A 25414-nucleotide genomic window follows, 5' to 3' on the forward strand; every position below is an offset into this window, starting at 1 on the left:
TGTGTGTGTATATGTATATATCAGGGAGGATCACGAGTGTACCAAATGAAACTTCTAGAGATGAAAAATACAATATCTGAAATAAAAAATACACTGAACGAGATTAGCAGTAATTAGACATTGCAAAAATTAGTGGACTTGAAGAACAACCAGATTAACCAAAATGAAGCACCAAGAGAAAAAAGAACAAAAACAGTAAGGAAAAGAAAAAGCCCTGGTGTTATGGGTTGAATTGTGTCCCCTCCCACCCCCATCAAAAAAAGATATGTTGAAGTCTTAACCCTCAGTATCATAAATGTGACTTCAGTTGGAAATAAGATTTAAGATCAGGTCATTAGGGTGGGCCTTAATCCAATATGACTGATGTCCTCCTAAGAAGAGGGATATTTAGACACACACACACACACACACACGGATAATGCCATGTGAAGACGCATAGATATACAGACACAAAAAGGAGATGGCCGTGTGAAGACTGAGGCAGAGATTGGGGTTATAGTGCCACAAGCCAAGCAACACCTGGGTCTATGAAAAGTTTCAAGAGTTAAGAAAGGATGCTCCCTTAAAGGTTTCAGAGGGAACATGGTTTGGCCAACACCCTGATTATTGAACTCTAATCTCCAGAACTCTAAGAGAATAAATTTCTATCATTCTAACCACCTAGCTTGTGGTACTTTGTCATGACAGTCCAGGGAACTATTACACTAAAGTGACCTATAGTACAGTATCAAGAAGTCTGACATACATGGAAGTCCCAGCAAGAAGCAGGGGTAAGAGAATAGGGAGGAGAGAAAAAGTACTTGAGGAAATAATAGCTGAATTTTGTTTTTCAATTTTATGAAAGCTAGGAATAACATATCCAAGAATCTCAATTAACCCCAAGCAAGATAACAATGAAGATAACCACACCAAGGCATACCATATGCAAACTGCATTAAAAGCAGAAATAAAATTTTAAAGCAGCTAAAGAAAAAACATACATAATATACGGAAGAACAAAGATAAAAATTTAATACAATTCTCATAAATGACGCAAGCTGAAAGACAATGTAACATCTTAAAAGTGCTAAAACAAAACTACCAACTTAGAATTCTATACACAGTGAAAATCCTTCTAAAATGAAGGTGAAATAAAGAGTTTTTCAGACAAGAACTGAGAGTTTACTGACAAAAGACTTAACAGTACAAAAAACTACAGAGAACTCTGCAGGCAAAAGAAAAACAATACCAAATGGAAACATGAAACTGTACAAAAGCATGAAGAATGGCAAAAAAGGTGAAATAAGACTTCTTTGTTAATTTTTTCTAAAAGACAATTGTTTGGGACTTCCCTGGTGGTCCAGTGGTTAAGACTTCACCTTCTAATGCAGGGGGTACGGGTTCAATCCCTGGTCGGGGAGTTAAGATCCCACATGCCTCATGGCCAAAAAAAAAAAAAAAAGACAATTGTTTAAAGAAAAAATATTAACAATGTATTATGGGGTTTAAAACATATATAGAAATAAAATATATAACAAAAACAGCACAAAGAATGGGGAGGGGAACAGGCGATTACTGTTTTAAGATTCTTACATTCTATGTGAAATGGTATAATACTGTTTGAAGGTAGAAAGCAATTAGTTAAAAATGCATACACAAAAGCATAAAACAGTAATTATAAATCTACGTTAAAGGGCACACAATGTATAAAGCTGTAACCTGTACCAATAACAATATAAAGGAGATGAGACAGAGATGTCAAGAGTGGAGTATTTGTACATGATTGAAACTAAGCTGGTTGTCAAACTAGGTTGTTTTAAGATCAAGATGTTAATTGTATCCCTAAGGTAACAACTAAAAAAATAACTTTAAAAAACAAAGAAAATGGAGAAAAAGGGAATCAAATGGTATATTACAACAAAACAAAACATAAAAAGAGGAAGTCACTGAGAAAATGAGGAACAAAAGCATGTAAAACATAAGGAAAAGAAATAGATAAATGGCATAAGTAAAGTCTCCTTTATCAGTAATTACTTTAAAAATGAATCCATCAAATTCTCCTCCTGAAAGGCAGAGATTAACAGACTATATTAAAAATTTTTAAACTTCAGAATTTTAAAAACATGATCCATCTATATACTCTTTATTAGAGACCTCACTTTAGATGCAAAAACACTAAGAGGTTAAAAGTAAAAGCATGAGAAAAGATACTCCAAGCAAAAAGTAAACAAAAGGGGGGAGTTCCCTGGCAGTCAAGTGGTTAAGACTCCAGGCTTCCACTGCAGGGGGCACGGGTTCAATCCCTGGTCAGGGAACTAAGATTCTGCATGCCACATAGTGAGGCCAAAAAAACAAGGTAACAAAAACAGAGCAAGAGTGACTATACTACTGTGAAACAAAAAAGACTTTAAATTTTTAAATGTTTACAAAAGGCAAAGGGTATTAGGATATTATATATTGGTAAAAGGTGTACTCCACCAAGATTAAAAAAAACTGAGAACATATACACACTTAACAACAGAGCCCCAAAATATATGATACAAAATTGATAGAACTAAAGGGAAAAATGAAAAGTCCTACAAAAATAGTCAGAAATACAATACCCCAATTTCAATAATGGATAGAACAAGTGGACAGAAGATCAAGAGGGAAATAGAGAACTTGAACTACACTATTAACAGATTAGTCCTACCAAACATAAAGAGAACATTCCGGTTAAAAACAGCAGAATACACATTCTTCTCAAGTGCACATGGAATACTCAGATCACGTTTGGCCACAAAAAAAGGCTTAATAAATTTTAAAAGGTTGAACTCATAGAAAGTATAACTTCGCTTCTTTGAAAAGATCATCAAAACTTGACATTTAGTTAGTATAACTAAGAAAAAAAGAGGACTCAAATTACCAATGTAAGAAATGAACATTAGGGGACTTCCCTGGTGGCACAGTGATTAAGAATCCGCCTGCCAATGCAGGGGACATGGGTTTGAGCCCTGGTCCGGGAAGATCCCATATGCCACGGAGCAACTAAGCCCGTGTGCCACGACTACTAAGCCTGCACCCTAAAGCCCGCAAGCCACAACTACTGAAGCCCACATGCCTAGAGCCCATGCTCTGCAACAAGAGAAGCCACTGCAATGAGAAGCCCGCACACTGCAACAAAGAGTAGCCCCCGCTACTCTTCTCTACTCTAGAGAAAGCCCATGCGCAGCAAGGAATACCCAACACAGCCAAAAATAAATAAATATTAGAAATGAAAGTTAGGACATTACTACCGATTTTACAGAAATAGAAAGGATTATAAAATAGTACCATGAACAACTGTATATCAACAAATTGTATAACCTAGATGAAGTAGACAACTCCCCTAGAAACACAAAAAGTAACAAAACTGACTCAAGGAAAAAAACAAACAAACAAACAGAAAATCAGAATACACCTACAACAAGTAAGGAGACTGAATTAGTAATCAAAGCTTCCCAACTAAGAAATCAAAATCAGATGCCTCACTGGAGAATTCCACTAAACATTTAGAGAAGTAACAATCCTTCTCAAACTCTTAAAAAACACTGAAGAGGAGGAAGACTTCCTACTCATTCTATGAGGCCAGTATTATTACCCTGATACCAAAGCTAGACAAAGGCACAAGAAAAGAAAACTACAGGCCAAATGTCCCTTACAAATATAGATGCAAAAATCCACAGCAAACACGAGCAAACTGAATCCAGGAGCATATTAAACAGATTACACACCATGACCAAGTGAGTTTTATCCCAGGGATGCAAGGGCGGTTCTCAATCAAATTAACATATCACACTAATAGAATGAAGGAGAAAAAAATACATGATCATCTCAACTGATGCAGAAAGAGCATGTGACAAAATCAAATACACTTTTATGATAAAAATACTCAGTAAACTAGGACTAGAAGAGAACTTCCTCAACATAAGAAAAGCCATATATGGAAAACACACAGCTAACACAGTCAATGATGAAAGACTGAAAGCTCTTCCCCTAAGATTAGAAACAAGATAAGGATGCCCACTATGGATGCTTCCACTTAATACAGTACTGGAAATTCTAGCCAGAGCAATTAAACCAGAAAAAAAAAATTATTTTAAGGCATCTAAGTTGGAAAGGGAGAAGTAAAATAATCTCTGTTTGTAGATGACATGATCTTATACATAGAAAACTCTCAAGAATTCACACCAAAAAAAACTGTATTAAGAGCTAAAAAACAAATGTGGAAGAGTAGCAGGATACAAAATCCACATTCAAAAATCAGTTAGGGGCTTCCCTGGTTGTGCAGTGGTTAAGAATCCGCCTGCCAAAGCAGGGGACACGGGATCAAACCCTGGTCTGGGAAGATCCCACATGCCGCAGAGCAACTAAGCCTGTGCACTGCAACTACTGAAGCCCGTGCTCTGCAACAAGAAATCCACTACAGTGAGAAGTCCGTGCAATGCAAGAAAGAGTAGCCTCTGCTCTCCACAACTAGACAAAGCCCACGTGCAGCAACGAAGACCCAACACAGCCAAAAATACATAAATTAATTTTTTAAAAATCAGTTATATTTCTATACGCTAGCAATGAACAATCTGAAAAAGAAATTAAGAAAATTCCACTTAAAATAGCATCAAAAAATTAAAATACTTAAGAATTAACTTAACTAAGGCAAAAGACTTGTACACTGAAAACTGCAAAACACTGCTAAAATAAATTAAAGAACAAATGACAACAAGGACTCAAATACTTGTATGCCAATATTCACAGCAGCATTATTCACAACAGCTAACAGGGCGAACAATCCAAGTGCCCATCGATGATGACATCAATGACAAACAGATAAACAAAATGTGGTATATAAATACAGAATATTATTCAGCTATAATAAGGAATGAAGTTTTGATACATTCACAACGTGAATGAACCTTGAATACATTATGCTAAGTGAAATAAGCCAGACAGAGAGGACAAGTATTGTATGTTTCCACTTACATGATGTATCTATGTTGTATAAATGATGCAAATACATAGAGACAGAAAGTAAAACAGTAGGGAGCCTGGGAGGGTTGGAAGAGTAAGCAGTTACTGCTTGATAGTTACACTTTCTGTTGTGAGTGCTGAAAAAGTTTTGGAAATATTTGCAATGTTATACAACATTGTGAACTCAGAGGGCCACTGAGTTGTACACTTAAAAATCATTAAAATGGAAGGACTGGTTCAAGATGGCAGAGTAGAAGGACGTGCTCTCACTCCCCCTCGCGAGAGCACCGGAATCACAACTAACTGCTGAAAAATCACTGACAGAAAGACACTAGAACTCAGCAAAAAAGATACCCCACATCCAAAGACAAAGAAGCCACAATGAGATGGTAGGAGGGGTGCAATCACAATAAAATCAAATCCTGTAACTGCTGGGTGGGTGACTCACAAACTGGAGAACACTTATACCACAGAAGTCCACCCACTGGAGTGAAGGTTCTGAGCCCCACGTCAGGCTTCCCAACCTCGGGGTCCACCAACAGGAGGAGGAATTCCCAGAGAACCAGACTTAGAAGGCTACTGGGATTTGATTGCAGGACTTCAACAGCACCGGGGGAAAGAGACCCCACTCTTGAAGGCCACACACAAAATAGTGTGCGTATCGGGACCCAGGGGAAGGAGCAGTGACCCCATAGGAGACTGAACTAGACCTACCTGCTAGTGTTAGAGGGTCTCCTGCAGAGGCGGGGGGTGGCTGTGTCTCACCATGAGGACAAGGACACTGGCAGCAGAAGTTCTGGGAAGTACTCCTTGGCATGAGCCCTCCCAGAGTCCGCCTTCAGACCCACCAAAGAGCCTGGGTAGGCTCCAGTGTTGGGTCGCCTCAGGCCAAACAACCAACAGGGAGGGAACCCAGCCCCACCCATCAGCAGACAACCAGATTAAAGTTTTACTGAGATCTCCCCACCACAGCAACAGCCAGCTCTACCCACCACCAGTCCCTCCCATCAGGAAACTTGCAAAACCCTCTTAGATAGCCTCATCCACCAGAGGGCAGACAGCAGAAGCAAGAAGAACTACAATCCTGCAGCCTGTGGAACAAAAACCACATTCACTTCAGAAAGACAGACAAGATGAAAAGGCAGAGAGCTACGTACCAGATGAAGGAACAAGATAAACCCCCAGAAAAACAACTAAATGAAGTGGAGATAGGCAACCTTCCTGAAAAGAATTCAGAATAATTATAGTGAAGATGATCCAGGACCTTGGAAAAAGAATAGAGGCAAAGATCCAGAGGATGAAAGAAATGTTTAACAAAGACCTATAAGAATTAAAGAACAAACAAACAGATATGAACAATACAATAACTGAAATGAAAAATAAAGGAGAAAGAACCAATACCAGAATAACTGAGGCAGAAGAACGGATATGTGACCTGGAAGACAGAATGGTGGAATTAACTGCCATGAAACAGAAGAAAGAAAAAAGAATGAAAAGAAATGAAGACAGACTAAGAGACCACTGGGACAACATTAATAAATGCAACAACATTCACATTATAGGGGTCCCAGAAGAAGAGAGAGAGAAAGGACCCGAGAAAATATATGAAGAGATTATACTCGAAAACTTCCCTAACATGGGAAAGGAACTAGCCACCCAAGCCCAGGAAGCACAGAGACTCCCAGGCAGGACAAACCCAAGGAGAAACATGACGAGACACACAGAAAACAAATTGGAAAAAATTAAAGACAAAGAAAAATTACTGAAAGCAGCAAGGGAAAAACTACAAATAACATACAAGGGAACTCCCATAAGGTTAATAGCTGATTTCTCAGCAGAAACTCCACAAGCCAGAAGGGAGTGGCATGATATACTTAAAGTGATGAAAGGGAAGAACCTACAACCAAGATTACTCTACCCGGCAAAAAAAGAAAATTACGGAAATATATCACAGATGAATATAGATGCAAAAATCCTCAACAAAATACTAGCAAACAGAATCCAACAGCACATTAAAAGGATCATACACCATGATCAAGTGGGACTTATCCCAGGGATGCAAGGATTCTTCAATATACGCAAGTCAATCCATGTGATACACCGTATTAACAAACTGAAGAAGAAAAAGCATATGATCACCTCAATAGATGCAGAAAAAGCTTTTAACAAAATTCAACACCCATTTATGATAAAAACTCTCCAGAAAGTGGGCACAGAGGGAACTTACCTCAACATAATAAAGGCCATATACAACAAACTCATAGCAAACATTGTTCTCAGTGGTGAAAAACTGAAAGCACTTCCTCTAAGATCAGGAACAAGACAAGGATGTCCACTCTCACCAGTATTATTCAACATACCTTTGGAAGTCCTAGCCAGGGCAATCAGAGAAGAAAAAGAAATAAAAGGAAGACAAATTGGAAAAGAAGAAGTAAAACTGTCACTGTTTGCAGATGACATGATACTATACATAGAGAATCCTAAAGATACCACCAGAAAACTACTAGAGCTAATCAATGAATCCGGTAAAGTTGCAGGATACAAAATTAATGCACAGAAATCTCTTGCATTCCTATACACTAATGATGAAAGATCTGAAAGAGAAATTAAAGAAACACTCCCATTTACCACTGCAACAAAAAGAATAAAATACCTAGGAATAAACCTACTTAGGGAGACAAAAAACCTATATGCAGAAAACTATAAGACACTGATGAAAGAAATTAAAGATGATACCAACAGATGGAGAGATATACCATGTTCTTGGACTGGAAGAATCAATATTGTGAAAATGACTATACTACCCAAAGCAATCTACAGATTCAATGCAATCCCTATCAAACTACCAATGGCGTTTTTTATGGAACTAGAACAAAAAATTTTTAAATTTGTATGGAGACACAAAAGACCCTGAATAGCCAAAGCAGTCTTGAGGGAAAAAAACGGAGCTAGAGGAATCAGACTCCCTGACTTCAGACTATACTACAAAGCTACAGTAATCAAGACAATATGATACTGGCACAAAAACAGAAATACAGATCAATGGAACAAGATAGAAAGCCCAGAGATAAACCCACGCACCTATGGTCAACTAATCTATGACAAAGGTGGCAAGGATATACAATGGAGAAAAGACAGTCTCTTCAATAAGTGGTGCTGGAAAAACTGGACAGCTACATGTAAAAGAATGAAATTAGAACACTCCCTAACACCATACACAAAAATAAACTCAAAATGAATTAGAGACCAAAATGTAAGACCAGATACTATAAAACTCTTAGAGGAAAACCTAGGAAGAACACACTTTGACATAAATCACAGCAAGATCTTTTTTTGATCCACCTCCTAGAGTAATGGAAATAAAAACAAAAATAAACAAATGGGATCTAATGAAACTTAAAACCTTTTGCAAAGCAAAGGAAACTACAAACAAGACGAAAAGGCAACCCTCAGAATGGGAGAAAATATTGGCAAACAAATCAACAAAGGATTAATCTCCAAAATATATAAACAGCTCATGCAGCTCAATATTAAACAAACAACCCAATCCAAAAATGGGCAGAAGACCTAAATAGACATTTCTCCAAAGAAGACATACAAATGGCCAAGAAGCACACGAAAAGCTGCTCAACATCACTAATTATTAGAGAAATGCAAATCAAAACTACAATGAGGTATCACCTCACACCAGTTAGAATGGGAATCACTGGAAAATCTACAAACAACAAATGCTGGAGAGGGTGTGGAGAAAAGGGAACCCTCTTGCCCTGTTGGTGGGAATGTAAATTGATACAGCCACTACGGAGAACAGTATGGAGGTTCCTTAAAAAACTAAAAATAGAATTACCAAACGACCCAGCAATCCCACTACTGGGCATATACCCTGAGAAAACCGTAATTCAGAAAGAGTCATGTACCACAATGTTCACTGCAGCACTATTTAAAATAGCCAGGACATGGAAGCAACCTAAATGCCCATCGACAGACCAATGGATAAAGAAGGTGTGGTATATACATACAATGGAATATTACTCAGCCATAAAAAGGAATGAAACCGAGTCATTTGTAGAGATGTGGATGGATCCAGAGACTGTCATACAGAGTAAAGTAAGTCAGAACGAGAAAAACAAATATCACATATTAACGCAAATATGTGGAACCTAGAAAAATGGTACAGATGAACCAGTTTGCAGGGCAGAAATAGACACACATGTACAGAACAAACATGGACACCAAGGGGGGAAAGTGGCGAGGGGGGTGGTGGTGGTGTGATGAACTGGGAGATTGGTACTGACACATATACATTAATATGTATAAAATGGGTAACTAGTAAGAACGTGCTGTTTAGAAAAATAAATAAAATAAAATTTAAGAAAAAATCGTTAATATGGTAACCTTTGTGGTTTGTATATTTTACCACAATTTTATTTACAAGGTACATACAAACCCTAAAGCAAACACTAAATAAATGATATACTAACCAAGAGTAGAGATAAAACTGATACTAAAAGTACTGGGTTGGCCAAAAAGTTCGTTCGTATTTTCCGTAAGATGGCTTTAGTAGGGCTTAGTTATATTTAAGTTCATTTGAAACAATTTTGTTAGATTGTCTTGTGACAGCTGTCATATCAGTGTGCATTTAAAAAAAACTTATCAAAAGTAGTGAATTTTTGTGTAGCCACTTAAAAATTGAAGATGGAAGAAAAAGCAACATTTTCGACATATTATGCTTTCTTATTTCAAGAAAGGTGAAAATGCAACTGAAACACGAAAAAAGATTTGTGCAGTGTATGGAGATGATGCTATGACTGATCGAAAGTGTGAGTGGTTTGCGAAGTTTCATGCTGGAATTTCTTGCTGGATGATGCTCCACAGTCAGGTAGACCAGCTGAGGTTGATAGCTACCAAATGAAGACATTCACTGAGAACAATCAACGTTATACCATGCAGGAGATAGCCGACATGCTCAAAATATCCAAATCAAGCACTGAAAATCATTTGCACCAGCTTGGTTATGTTAATCGCTCTGATGTTTGGGTTCCACAAAAGTTAAGTGAAAAAAACCTTCCTGACTGTATTTCCGCATGCAATTCTCTACTGAAACGTAACAAAAACATTCCATTTTGAAACAAATTGTGACAGGCGATGAAAAGTGGATACTGTACAATAATGTGGAACGGAAGAGGTCGTGGGCAAGCAAAATGAACTGCCACCAACCACAACAAAGGCCGGTCTTCACCCAAAGAAGGTGATGTGTATATGGTGGGACTGGAACAGAGTCCTCTACTATGAGCTCCTTCCAGAAACCAAAAGGTTAATTCTAACAAGTACTGCTCCCAATTAGACCAACTCAAAAGCAGCACTCAACGAAAAGCGTCCGGAATTAGTCAACAGAAAACGCACAATCTTCCATCAGGGTAACACAAGACCGCATGTTTCTTTGATGACCAAGCAAAAACTGTTACAGCTTGGCTGGGAAGTTCTGATTCATCTGCTGTATTCACCAGACATTGCACCTTCAGATTTCCATTATTTTGTTTGGTCTTTACAAAATTCTCTCAATGGAAAAAATTTCAATTCCCTGGAACACTAAAAGGCACCTGGAACAGTTCTTTGCTCAAAAAGATAAAAAGTTTTGGGAAGATGGAATTATGAAGTTGCCTCAAAAATGGCAGAAGGTGGTGGAACAAAACAGTGAATATGTTGTTCCATAACGTTCTTGGTGAAAATGAAAAATGTCTTTTATTTTTACTTAAAAACCAAAGGAAATTTTTGGCCAACCCATACTTAATAAATCCAAAGCAAGTCAGGAAAAGACAAAACAAGAATAAAGAAAAGAGAAACAGGGGGAAAACAAACAGTAAGATGGTAGGCATAAATTTAACCATATCAGTAATTACATTAAATGCATATTGTGAAACCGAAAGATTAAATGACAGAATGTTTAACTGTAACACCCAACTATACATGCTATCTGCAAAAGATTCAAGAGCAGTTGCCTTGGATTCAAGGAGAAAAGGAATAGTTTGTACCGAAACAATAATGGCAATGTGAGGGGGCCAAAGAAGGCTGAAAATTTAAACAGGCTACTTCTACTCAATGACAGCCAAAATTTATTTTATGTCATTCCTATGAAAACCAGATAATGCTGCATGAAGACTACACACTACACTATATGTTCCCTACGGCTTCAATCTAGTTTAAAACTTTGATTTTCAACCTACATTTTTACAGTGAATGCTCTTTTAACAAGCCCCATAACCAACTTGCCAAAATTCATGCTACCCATCCCTGAATAAAACATAATGACTATTACAGAAGGATACACAGAATACTCCCAACTAGCAACTCTGTTCCCCCAAGTTGAGGTGAATGCTTGCACAAGTTGTATTTGTTCTCAAACCTGAACACCAGCTGAACTTATTAAGTTAACTGAAATACTTTTTAAACCAACAGAATAAATGCAAGAAGAAAGCTGTTTCTAAAAATCAAATTTGTAGTTTCGATTTCCTTAGCTTCTCTCCCAGGAAATGCACAGAAAATTCACTCTCTAACTTCATCCCAATCTCTACTTAAAAAAATGCTTCTTTTCAAGGCCTTTCCTGTCCATCAAATGTGAAGGAGCATTCTCTGTATTCTCTACCCCATAGACATATTTCACTTTTCTTCAGAACATTCAGTCTGATATTACATCTTTATTGTCTTATTTCTACCATTAGATTATAAACTCTATGAAAGCAGGAAATTTGAGTCATTTATTCTGGATCCCGAGCAGTTAGAAGAGGGCAAGTCACACAACAGATGCTCAATAAATATTTAAATGATTAAGAAAGACTCCTTCAAGATAATCTGATTAAAAGGAGCTGCACTTTTTAAAATCTGAGCTGCACTCAGATTGCAGCTTTTTTGATAAGCTACCAGTCCAAATAATATCAAGTAAGATAGTTCCTGTGCTCCCCATTCCCCAAATGAATTCTTCCCTGAATTCAAACTCTGTCATAGCCTTATTCCCCACTATTCCCCAATACACATCCTTCTCTACAGCCAAACGGGAATACTCCTTTGAACATCCCCCACTGAGTTCAATTTAATCTGCTAAAGATCATACTTAAAAGACAAGAGGGGGTAATAGGCTTTATGTTGGATGAATTTTCATTGTTTAACATGCCTGACACCCCATTATTAAGGAGCCCTAGTAAAATTCAAGTCTATTACAGGGTAAAAGAGAAAACATAAAGTCAATTTCTGAAGGCTCATGCCACAGATAATCAAACAATTATTAACTCTGAGAACAACCATAACAGCAAAATACCCTAACAACAGTTAAACAGTGCTTTACCGTGGGCTCAAATGATCCCTACTGCTTGGAATGGTCTCTTCTCCCTCTGCCACCTATCAAAATCCTTCATCCATCTTCAAGGTTCAATTAAGGGCCACCTCTTCATTACATTTTATCTTTTTTTTTTTTTTGATGTGGACCATTTTTAAAGTCTTTATTGAATTTGTTACAATATTGCTTCTGTTTTACGTTTAGGTTTTTTGGCCACGAGGCATGTGGGATCTTAGCTCCCCGACCAGAGATCAAACCCACACCCCCTGCATCAGAAGGCAAAGTCTTAACCACTGGACTGCCAGGGAAGTTCCTCTTCATAACATTTTCTAATCATTTGCTGCAACTGGATGAGAAGTCTCTCTCTCTCTCCTTTGATCCCCATAGAATCTTTAATTCAACATCCCTTAAAGGATGTACACAAATAATACACAGAATATAGTGTACATATTTTCTTCTCTGTTACAAGTCCTCGAGGGTAAAAACTGTATCTTATTCATCTTTACATCCACTAAAGCACCTTAGAAAATGTGTTGCATGTATTTATTGTGTTGTAAGTATTTATTAAACTTTTAAATTTATGTTCTTCCACATTACAAAGCAATTGAACTGACTGAAACTTCATGCTGAAGTTTTATCGTTCCAAAATTTTGCAGTAGGACAACTCTTTGAAGTGGTTAACTCTTTCGGTTAAATAAATCAGCTGAAAGGAATGACTTAGATTCAAAATTTTCCACTCCATTTGAGAATGAGAACATGCTCATTTCCTAATACTCTGCAACAGATTACTTACCTGAGACCATGGTCTGTGATCTGATAACATCCGGACAGACTGAGAAACAGAAGTACACGCCCAGTCTCTTGATCAGTTTTTTCACTCCCAGAGTAAATTAAGTCTGTTCCCCTAAGCAATCTAGTCCTTGATGCTTTTCTACACAATGCAGAAGACTCCGGGAGTGCTGACATAGTTCTTAAAGCTGTTCCTGTACAACAAAATGAATGACCACAATACGCGAAGGCTGGAGAAGCACAATGCTGCTGCCAACAGACACTAGTCCTTAGTCCAACAATATCCTTACTGTAACAACCGGAGGAGGAACAACTAAAATTGGATGCTGTTTCCATTACACAAAGACTTTCAACATTTCTATGTCTCCATTCTACAGCATCTTCAATATCAGCCAAATCTTCAGCATCTAACATCCACACATAAGGAGAAGTGAAATTTTCAGAAGAAATAGGTTTAGTCCAGGGGTGTTCATTATCTATTTCTTCTCCGATGCCCTTGTTAGTTATATCGGGCAAACAAGCATACTGCTTGGTGGACTGCATGGTAATGTCTTTATTTTTCCAGGTAGTCGAAGCAATTTTGCTTGTTGGAGTTTTCAAAAGGCCACTCTGATGAGATGTCAAAATTCCAAGAGCTCTAGAAATCTTCTCTAGAGCCACATCTGTGATTTTTTCACATCCAGATAGATCAAGATGCCGAAGACTCTGGCAGCAACCAAGCCAAGACCAACTATAATTAAGAGGTAACAAAACTATTAGTGGATATTGTTAAATTCTTCAAAAGATTTGATTATACGTAAGTAAATGGAAACTACAAGAAAGATTTTAAATCTAATATAATCAATCATTTACTGAATATCTGTTGTTAGGCACTACTTTAAATGCTAGGAATATGAAAAGACAATAAGAGTAATGAGGAACTAAGAGTATTGCTAACCCAAAAGAAGAGTAGGAAAGGAGAAGGGTATGGAAGGGAGAGACTGTTTTTCATCCTGAAAAATAACCAATAGAGGAAAGGCTCTACAGACATGAAAGAAAGAAAATAATAATTAGAGGAGAAAGATTCAGTAGAACAAGCTCTAGGAATTAGTAGAGAATTAGCCTTAGCCAGAGAAGAATACATTTCTCCCTCTGAAATTGGAAAAGAGGTGCTGATATAAATGCTAGGGTGGGAAACAGCAGGGCGAGGTAGAATAAGAAGGAAAGTAGCAGCATCCAAAGAAATAAAATCTGAGGGTTGCTTGAAGAAAGTGTTAAAATTTTAGAATAACTATGAAGAGGGAGCTTTGCCAAATGGTACTGGGAGCCCAACTGAAAATGAAAACTTCTTTAAAACACAGTACCAAGCTACATGGTTACACAGCAAGGCTCAAAAGCCTAGACACAGTACAAGATTATAAAGGTGATAGGATGATACATATATAAGTTTTGAATCAGCTGGGACCTAAGGACAAAAGCAGAGAATTGGAGGGTGCTACTACCATAACATGACCAAAATCTGATAGTAGAAAGTAATAGTATGATTAAACTGTAATTATGTAAATGAAAAACTACAGAACAATTCTACTGATTCATAGTTAAGAAATCATTAAATTTATATATTCAAAATTAACTAACCTGTCAAATGCAGAATCTGAAATGTCAGTTTGGGTAAGATCCAAATGTTCCAAGTTAGGACAAAGCTCTAAAATCTGCCTAACCTAAGAGGGAAAAAAAAGTCACTGTGAAGATCTGCAGAATTTAGTTAGGTTAGAGACATAACTTTTAGTAAGTAATATATAATTTTTAGTAAGTAATATAACCAGTGGTTCTCACACTTTTCTGCATGTAAAAATCACTTCAATTCTGCCTTACAAATATATATTGTGATGAAATCCCAGAAAATCTGTTTCAGTAATTCTAAGATTAGACCCAGGAAATTTACATTCTTAAGGAATACCCAAGAAGATTCTAATGTAGGATATCACAAGATAGTCTTTCATAAAACCATGATTTAATTTCACCTGCCCATCTTACCATGCCTTACACATTATAAACAATCATATAAAACTGGGCTTTATCACTTAACATCTGTGAAACTAAATAAACTGTTTAACCTCTCAGTCTATGTTTCCTTTTCTATAATATGAAGACAATGATATCTATGTACAAAGATTACTATAAGAACTGAAATGAAAAAAGATGAAAATTAGCAGTGTATGCGTACCCATGGGAAGGTACACTCATGGGTAAACTGTTATTTTTTTTTTAAATTAAACTCAGGAATAAGCAAACAAAATGTAGATCGTTGCTACTTTTTCTTAATACCTAAACTAGTGCTAATTTATACATACCATTTTGCTGGAAACTGCACAGCTGTACGCTAATACTAAAGTTTTTACAGAAGTACCAACATACGGTAGAACATTATGAATTAAGCCATGGAGTAAACGTTTTTCCATTTGTGCAATGCTGATGGCAATCGATTCCTCTGCAGACTCTTCTGTAAAATGAATTCAAAAGTCTAAGAACTTGATACACTAATTATGATTAGGCTACTCAAGGAATCACCAAATCATTAAATATGAAATACATTTTGCTCTCCTTTTAAACTCCCCTATATATGCAAAGCAAATTAAATGGACAAGTCCTCATTCGCCAGGACTTAATATTTATATTAACAGGTCTGACATCAACTAAAAAGAGACAAAAGAAAAAGAAAAAAGGTTTAAATGGGAATGAAAGGAAGAATTTTTTAACATGCTTCAAGGCTGAAGGTAATTTTCTTCTCAAGCTAATTATCAGAGAAAAGATAAAAATAACTCCAGTTTCAGGCACCGAAAAAATTTTGGAAAAAACTTTGACTACTTGAAGAATAGTGTCAGTTCTTCAAGAGAATATAGGATATCAAGAGGAAAATGAACCATAATAAAAATAATAAAAAGTATCATTCATTATTTTACATAAATATCAATAAAAGGGACACAGAGCTAGAAGAGATTTGAAACAATTAAGTTAGGCTGGTCATAATGAATCAAGCAACGAAAAGTACCTTAGAACTTTAAAGAAATTAAAAATGAGCATGGCTTTTGTTTTCTGCTTAATAACTTCTGTAGAGTTTAGATGTGTATAACAGGATGCACTACTGTAACAAGTAAAAAAAAAAAAAAAACCCTACAAACTCCAATTTGATATAAGGAAAAAAACACACTACACGAAAAAGAATGAACTAATAATTTTATCACCTTTCTCAGGATCCTATTGCTTTTTTGCTTACCCGAAGATCTAACTCAAATGTCTCCAAACATAAAACAGTTTAACAGGATAAGCTGAGGAAGTCTCATTTAAAAGAAAACTGAGTGTAGCTGACAAAAGGAATATAAATAGAAACAATAATTCTGAATTTTTGATTGTTTCCATGTTTACAGATATTATTCTAAATTCCTCCTTTAGTTAGACATATATGTGAAATACAGGGATAAAAGTGACTTTTAGTGAACCCTATTTATTCTACTAAAATTTTATTTCCAAATGATTCTTTTGTTTCTGCGGCTCTCTCTATCTAAATGTGTACTGTTTACTGTGAAATCCTAAAAAAAAGAAAACTAAACATCCTATGAAGAATAATAACTTCTCTACAAGACTAGTAAAGACAGCTAAGCTGAAAAAGCACTAACATAGATGACAGATCCAAAGTTTACTCTTAGATACACTAAACAGCTAAACACATATATTACCTTAGAAAGGCTCCATCATTATAACCTTAACCTTTCCCTCTCAATATGAAAGAAAACAACAGCAGTCTCTTTGTCTATCTTTAAGTGCTGAGATAAACACATTAAGTTTGATAAAGCCTTTAAAACTCAACACAGGTATTATGAATTGATTTTTTAGAATGGATAAATCAAGTCTTCCCTAAGGTGACATCTGAGTAAAGACCTTAACTCCTTGAGGTCTTTGCTCAAATTTCTCAAGGAACCTTAACTACTCAATCTATTGAAAATGGTAACTTCTTTCCTCTCTTCCTGGCACGCTTTTCCTTTATTTTTCTCCACAGCACTTAACATTATCTAATACAGTATATATTTTGCCTGTCTTTACTGTCTGCCTCCCCCTCCAAATTTTAAGCTAAACAAAGCCAAGGATTTTTTTTTCCCATTTTGTTCACTGTTAACCTCATGCCCAGAAAGTGCCTGCCACAGGATAAGCAAATCACCAAATGTAACTGGAATAGACCTCCTCCTTACATGACACCTTCCAAACATTTAAAACATTAAAAAAGGTGTTTTGCACCTTCATTTCATAAAAATAAACTTGCTGCTAAAACAATAATCTTTGTATTTATATTCCTTACTTTCCACAAGTTTAGTTCTTTTGCCAGACCAGCTTACTATAAGTGGGCAACTTATAAATAAAAAATTCCTACAGGTTCAGTTTTACAAAGTAGAAGAATATCTTATTAGTTTTTTTTTTTTTTTTTTACTATTTTCATCATCTTTTAATAATTAATCATTATCTAAAGTAACATCTAAGATAGAATTTGTGTCTTTCTCCTCCATATTCCCAAAGAGCATCTTTCTGCACCTTCATTACAGCATTTTCCAATACATACCTTGATTAAGAATCATGTATTCTAAATTCTCCCATTTGTGAGTTCTTTGAGGGTAGGGATAAAGTCTTTGTCACCCTTGAATTCTCCCACGGTGCTTAATGAATGGCTACACCAGTTTATATAATCCCTTACCATTTACAAAGAATCTTCATATGTATTACTTAATTCTATAACCACCATGTGAGGCAAGTGGCATGACTGTTTACAAATTAATAAACAGGTTCAACAGCGTTATGCTCCTTCCTCTGGGCCACAGACGACTCAATATATACTACTGAGCTGATCAAATAAAGTGGCCCTAAAAACACACTGTAAACTGCATAGCACTATAATGAATGTATATTATTTCAATAAGGAAAACAGTCATCATTTTCTGATTTTTTTTAAAGCGTTTAAATAAATATAAAAGCATATGGGAGGGCTTCCCTGATAACACAGTGGTTAAGAATCCGCCTGCCAATGCAGGGGACACAGGTTCGAGCCCTGGTCCGGGAAGATCCCACATGCTGCGGAGCAACTAAGCCCGTGTGCCACAACTACTTAGCCTGCGCTCTAGAGCCCATGAGCCACAACTACTGAGCCCACGCGCCACAACTATTGAAGCCCGTGCACCTAGAGCCCGTGCTCCACAACAAGAGAGGCCACCACAATGAGAAGCCCATGCACCGCAACGAAGAGCAGCCCCCACTCGCTGCAACTAGAGAAAGCCTGCGGGCAGCAACGAAGACCCAACGCAGCCAAAAATAAATAAAAATAAATAAATAAATAAATCTGTTAAAAAAAAAAACATATGGGAAACAAGCCTATACACATTTAAAAATTACTTTAAACAGAATTTTAAATACGCTTACTATTCCATGAAAGTTTAGAAAGCAGTAGGCTTAAAAACACCAGGTTTTTTAGAAAACACAAAATACATAAATCCTAGCACCTAAGTACTTGTTAATGTAACAGTAATTATTAAAGCACCATGTAACAGTTTTAATTCCAGACACAGCTTACCAGATTCATCTATATCGGCATCTTCATCCCACTCCTGAAAAGCACGACTTTCATCTTTTCTATTTTTCACCCATTCCTCATCAGGTTCAGTATCAAGTTCAGTTGCAGGACCACTATACCAGTCACCTACTCAACAAAAAAACAAAAGGAACAAAATAAGATTAGATCGGCTACCATTACAAAAAAATAACCTATTTATAACAAAAATGTCTGCACACAAAAAATATGTGAGCCATACACAATGAGCCACCTATTGTTAGAAACAATTGTGGTTTAAAAAATTACATTTAAATAAGCACAGAATTCAATTTCAGACATACCAAAAAACTATGAAAAATAATTATCAACAGTCTTAACAAGAAATTTCAGAAATCACTGAAAACAACCTAACCTTTTTCCCTACTGTGGCTTCACACTGGCTCCAGCAATACCCTCATTAACACAATTGCTAATAAACAAAAGGAAGCAAGACTTTCTGCTCAGTAGTGAATTAGCAATTCAGAAGTAGGTGGGAACAGAAAAAGGGAAAGATTAAGGTAAAGCTAAACCATAAATTTAAAGATCCTGGAGAATACGCTGCGATTAAATTACATGACTGTGAAGTGCAAGACAATGCAGAATTAATTTATTGAATTCCTAACGTTACATCTAAGTGAGGGCTCCTCAACCTTAACACCATTGATATTCTGGGCTGGGTAATTCTTTGTTGTGGAGTGCTTCCCTGTGCATTGCAGGGTGTTTAGCAGTAACCCTGGCCTCTACCCACTGGATGCCAGTGTAATACTCCAAGATGGGACAAAAATGCCTCCACAGGCATTTCAAAACATCCCCTGCAGGGGGTCAAATCAATTGTGATCAAGAATCACAGGAAACAAATACCATAAATAAATTAAATTACAACCATTTTTATTGGAACTTTTTGTTTAAGCATATTAAAAACAGAAAAAAAAAGCAGCATATTTAATATCTGGTTAACTTCACAGAAATCTAGCATAGCATTATCATATTTGATCTTTATATCAAACAGTACCTAATTATGTATTACTACCTAATAAGTAATTCTTCATAATCAAAAATACATCTAATAAAAAAGTATGTGATATATCCATACTTGCCTTATCTGACTTTTCACTTAATATATTATCCTACAATAAGAAAAATTATTCCACATAAAAATAATAATTCTAATCATTTGGATCATATAAGTCTACCCAATACTCCAAATAGCTTCATGCAAAAAATATTATATCTCTAACAAAAGCTTATTTAAAAGTGATACATATTGATATAAAAAATAAAACTATTTTTAAATCAGACTCACACTTTAATTATGTAAAAAATATATATTTCCATGTCCAAGTGACAAATTATAAAAAACTAAAAACAATTAATGTGAAATTTGAGGTACCCACCTAGAAAAACTGTTTTAATTCAGTGACAGAAGAATATATGCCATATTAGTTGTATTTATCCCATGACTGCATTATATGCTCATGAAAGCAAAACTTTCTTTAATTGTTCACATGTAAAACTAACTTACCACAATGAAATTAACTAATATGAAATTGTAATTTATAGAATGAGGCATTATTAATCACAAAAAAATATGCTAAAGACAAAAATACATTTAGTTATCTTGAGCTACTATCAAAAGGGAAACATAACAGTGACTCAACTTTAAATTTTATAGAATTAATTTATTTTGTATTTTTAAAATACTCATCTAATTATTTAAAGCTGTTCTGACAACCTATTAATTTTATTTTTAACGTTTTGTTATGGAAAATTACAAATATAGTCAAAAGTAGGAATAAGCAGCATTAAACAAGTAGCATAATGAACACCTATGTACTCATCACCTATCTTCACAATTATCGGGGCTTCCCTGGTGGCACAGTGGTTAAGAATCTGCCTGCCAATGCAGGGGACACGGGTTCGAGTCCTGGTCCGGGAAGATCCCACATGCCACGGAGCAACTAAGCCCGTGCACCACAACTACTGAGCCTGCACTCTAGAGCCCACAAGCCACAACTACTGAAGCCCGTGCACCTAGAGCCCATGCTCCACAACAACAGAAGCCACTGCAATGAGAAGCCCATGCACCACAATGAAGAGTAGCCCATTTGCCACAACTAGAGAAAGCCCGCAAGCAGCAACGAAGACCCAACGCAGCCAAAAATAAATAAAATAAATTTATTAAGAAAAAACAATTATCAACATTTTGCCAATTATTTTTCGTTCCATCCCCAACTATTTCTTCCTAATTATTTGAAAGGAAATTGCACACATCACATAATTCACTCATGAATACTTCAGAATTGTTAGCTTTTAAAAAATGTATACAAAGACATATAATCTAACTAATGAAACCTATTTTTAGTCAACCTTTCAGAGTTTCCCTCCCTGGCCTTGCTTATTAATGTCTATGAGTATATACTTAAAAAAAAAAACCAGATTGAAATATTTTTAAAACAAACTAAGCATCCCATTTACCTACCTCTGGCCCAATGAACAGGGTAAAGATGTTTCCAAAGTGATCCAGTTTTTGCCAGCTGAGACCATTTAGTGCTTACTTGACTGCATCGACATAATTCTTGAGGATTAAGATAACTGAAAATTGACAGCATTACCTCAGGAGGAAGATGAGTTATACCTGTGGATTGTTCTGACACTTCCGCTTCTGAAATAAAAAAGAAAACCTTTAACATAAAAGGCTCTAAGAGCAAATGCAGTAAGAAATTACAATCACATTTCTATAAATAAAATCCAGTGCCTAAAGTCCACTCCTTCCTGCTTACAAGATGTGAAAAAGAAATAACATGGATTAGAGGTAACATGGAGATGTTAAACTTGCTAAGAACCTGTAGGGTTAAACTATCGTGGTCCAAATCATACTTCATCAGTGGGAGCTACAATAATGAACACAGGATTTACTTCCTCTTACAAAGGCGTCGCAGAAAATACAATACTCACTTTGTAGCATAAGAAGCATCATTTGAAAAAGGAACCCAACAGGTTATACAGCTTTAAGTCAGCAAGTGTAGAGTCAGTCAAATAATGAGAAATCCAGGGCATTTTTAATGATGCACACAAATCTCACAACGTTTTCCATTCATGCATTACAACTCCTGTCAGCATGTTCCTTGTGTTCCCTCTTTGATTTTCACGTTTCATGTAAGAACTCTGAAATCTGACCTCTATAACATTTAGGTGCCTCAACCTTATCCTATTTATGAGCCAGTTGAGACAATATAATGTAAATATTTCTAATGCTGGTATACATTTATCAGGAATCTTTTGTCAGCAGCTAATATAGAAAACAGTTATTGGATATCCAATTTCCTATAATGGGTTATTTCAGTAGCAACTTTCCAAAGGAAAACTGCAAATGAGGTGTACAATAAAGAATATAAAATATAAAAGTTTCATCATTAATGTACTAAAAAGAATCTGAGTACCTTATATATTTGATTTGTTTTCACAAAGCAACTTAAATATAGAAATGCTATGATGAATTACTTTAACCTAACCCTTTACAAATGGCAAATATTTTAAACATAATACAGCTATAATTTACTTTGAAGGAGTGGGAAAATTCAATATAGTAAGTGTGATGCTTTTAAGTCCCATGTTATAATTAAAATTAAACCAGATACAACAGGTCCTGACTTGATGTCTAAAGCACAAGCTGCATTTCAGAGTGAAGCACACAAGCTTTATGGGTTTAATTATACCTTAACCTATAAAAACAATTTTGTTCCAACATGCATCTCACCTACTTTATTAAATAAAAATAAGAAAAAAGGACCAATTTCAAACAGTTTCAAGCAATTTTAACAGGAATGCCATTGCTATTTCTCATCTAGCAAAAGCAAAGGAATTTTTACTAGCCTCAGGATGCCAATAATTTTATTTAATGATGTTTTAAAAGGCAAAGCTATCAAACAAAAGAAAGAATAAAAATGAGGAAGTAGTCTATCAATAAAAAAAGCAGAGATATTTTATGTACATTTGTCATTTGTTTTCTCAAAGTGACTATACATAGAAAAACTATGCCTCTCATACTCACTCCCCTGTGTATTCCTGGATATAAGCTAAGAGAATGAGAAAGGGTAGAGATAAAACTATAAGCATTAAATGATTTTGAAAACTGATTTTTAAAAAAAAGAAAAAACAAAGAAGGATAAAAACAGCCACTATGGTCAGTGGAGCCCAGAAAATTGGATGACACTGCAAAAGTGCTCTCTATATGGTAGTTTTCAATAATTTTGATTGGCCAAAATAATAATAAGTATTAATAATAAAATATTATTAAATTATCATTATATATTTATATATAAATAATATTGATAGTTATTCTTACTAATCAAAATTATTATTATTATATATATAAACTCCTTCAAGAAACACTATACTGCACATGGCCCAAGTATATGAGCTGTTAAATTATCATAGACAATACTAAATTCTAAGATAGAAACTACTGTCCTCAATTAAATTTACTATACTTGAAAACAAATGGCCTAAATTATTCTTCAAACAAAATATAAAGGTCATATCAACAAGAAGTAAATGGCCTTGGAACGAATAAATCGCTAGCTAGCTATCTAAACATATGACTCTCACCTTTATCTGACTTTTCATCCACAGAATATTTAAAAAACTTCTGCCGCTCCTCAGCTTGATTCCATAGGCTAAGACCTCTAAGGAGTTCTGCAGTATCCTTCTGAGAGCAGTGTTGTGCAATCACTTTCTTTTTAATATCCTTAAGCTCTTCATAGGTAAAATATTCCATTAACATGGGCTGAAAAACCTAAATTAAACAAAATACTCATAAGGAAATATGCTTAATTAGTTTTGTTTTACTCTACATCTTTTAAAGTATTAATGGCTCAAGTATCGTATTATGACCACATATTTGGAAAACATAAAAATTTAGTTGTTACCACCAAGTTAGTTTACCCAAAAATTGCAAAGAAGAATACCACCACCAAGATCCTTCTTTCTATGGCTTCTCCACTCATTCTCGAAACAATTTAAAAGCATGCAAACCAGAAGGTCCTCCTGTACAGAGCTTATCATACACTCTAAATCACTCTCCTATGGTAAGACATTTAGGTCAGGTAACTGCTTTCTGCTACTACAACAACTGACCTCTACCCAAACAGGGCCTCTAAATCATATGAGAACCGTACCCAGTGTACTGCCAACCATAAAAGTCAAAGCTCTACTGATACCTTCAACTATTCAATATTATCTAGGAGATTTCTTCCTTGAAACAGATGCTTAGTCCCAACCTCCAACTGACAGAATTAGAATCTTTAGAGGTGGAGCCAAGGGCTTTTTTTTTTTTTTCTTTGCTCCATAGATAATTTTGATGTGCATCACAGGTTAAGAAACACTGCTCTGGTAACTCAGTGGTTTCAAAGCTGGTTGCATATTTGCATATTACAATGACTTGGGGAACCTTTAAAATATATCCATGTCCATTTCTATCTCCCACCTGATTTAATTGGTCTGGAAAGGGTTTAAAAGTAGATTTTTTTAAAACGGCCATCTGATTATAAGGTAAAGCTTTTTTATAGTGAGAATCACTATAATAACTGATTTACAGCTGAACAAGAATCCAGTTCCTCATAAATATTTTCTCTATTCCTTACCCTGATACTCATCCCACTTTAGAGAAAGAAGAGAATGAGAAAATGTTTTGCTCATCCACTTCAGGGATATCCTAATACATGTGCACTAGTTATAAGACTGATAAGTTTAACACCACCATTTAATTACTAAAATCCACTACTAAAAAAAGAACACTAAAAATTCTTTAAACTTAGAATGCAAATACAGAAAACATTAAAAAGTTTAAAGGATCTTCTAAAGGTTCAGAAAAGACATTAGGGTAGCATAAAAAGTTAACAATCAATACAGTGCCATCCACATAATAGGAGAATAAATATTTTTTGAGTAAATGAATTAAATCAATCACTCAGTCAATGAAAAGCAACAAACTCTCTAAGGAAACAAAATTAATGCTTTTTTTCCTTGGGTTTTTCTTCATTTTCTAAAAAGATCTGGAGGTTCATCTTCCTATGTATTATTTTGAAGACTCAAAGGAAAAATAACATTTCTCCAATTTTATAAAGCAAAATCACGAAGAGGAAAAATTATGCTTACCTCCTCTTCCTCTTTCATGTGAGGAAGAAAATCTCTTGTAAAAGCCTCCAGTCTCTCTTTCAACTGTTTTGCATAATTTAACTGCTCATATTCATTCTAGAAACAAACAAAAAAACGTGTATTCTATAAAAATTTCGCTTCATAATTTATACTGTATCTGATCCTAGAAAGTCAGTGTGAAATGTAACTTGAAACGTCAGGGTAAAAAATTAGACTAACAGATAGCAAAATGGTCTCTGTACTTTTCTTTTCTAAGTATAAAAGATGGCCTCAAAACATCTCTTAAAAGAACCTTGAATTCCTTTAGTAATGTGATCTCATACTTCTTTTTAAAAATGTCACAAAAAGTCTAAAAATAGCAAGTATTTGCTCAAAACTTCTACTGATTTCTAATGCATATTTATACAATTTCAATGTGTCCGTTTTCCGATTAATATACCTCTGAGCAGTTCACAAGCGCCTATTGGACTATATCATTACAGAATCCCTTTAAGGTCATCTAGTGTATCCTCTACTAAACAATTCAGAATACCTGTTACATTATCCTGAAGAAGACCATCTAC

At 35.5% G+C, this 25414-nt stretch overlaps 1 protein-coding gene across 1 annotated transcript in view; it reads right to left on the reverse strand.

Annotated features, from left to right (window-relative positions):
* Positions 1–25414, reverse strand: part of FBXL5 (F-box and leucine rich repeat protein 5) — a 50459-nt gene that overhangs the window by 13307 nt on the left and 11738 nt on the right. Inside the window, exons 3-9 of the mRNA XM_030864256.2 lie at positions 24852–24947; positions 23304–23490; positions 21175–21357; positions 18678–18803; positions 15418–15566; positions 14702–14784; positions 13089–13814 (exon numbers count right to left, since the gene is read on the reverse strand). Of these exons, the coding sequence (XP_030720116.1) occupies positions 13089–13814; positions 14702–14784; positions 15418–15566; positions 18678–18803; positions 21175–21357; positions 23304–23490; positions 24852–24947 (1550 nt within the window). The remainder of the gene's footprint in view (positions 1–13088; positions 13815–14701; positions 14785–15417; positions 15567–18677; positions 18804–21174; positions 21358–23303; positions 23491–24851; positions 24948–25414) is intronic.

This window comes from Globicephala melas, chromosome 5 (genome assembly GCF_963455315.2).
Source record: "Globicephala melas chromosome 5, mGloMel1.2, whole genome shotgun sequence".
In the NCBI taxonomy this organism is placed as follows: domain Eukaryota; kingdom Metazoa; phylum Chordata; class Mammalia; order Artiodactyla; family Delphinidae; genus Globicephala; species Globicephala melas.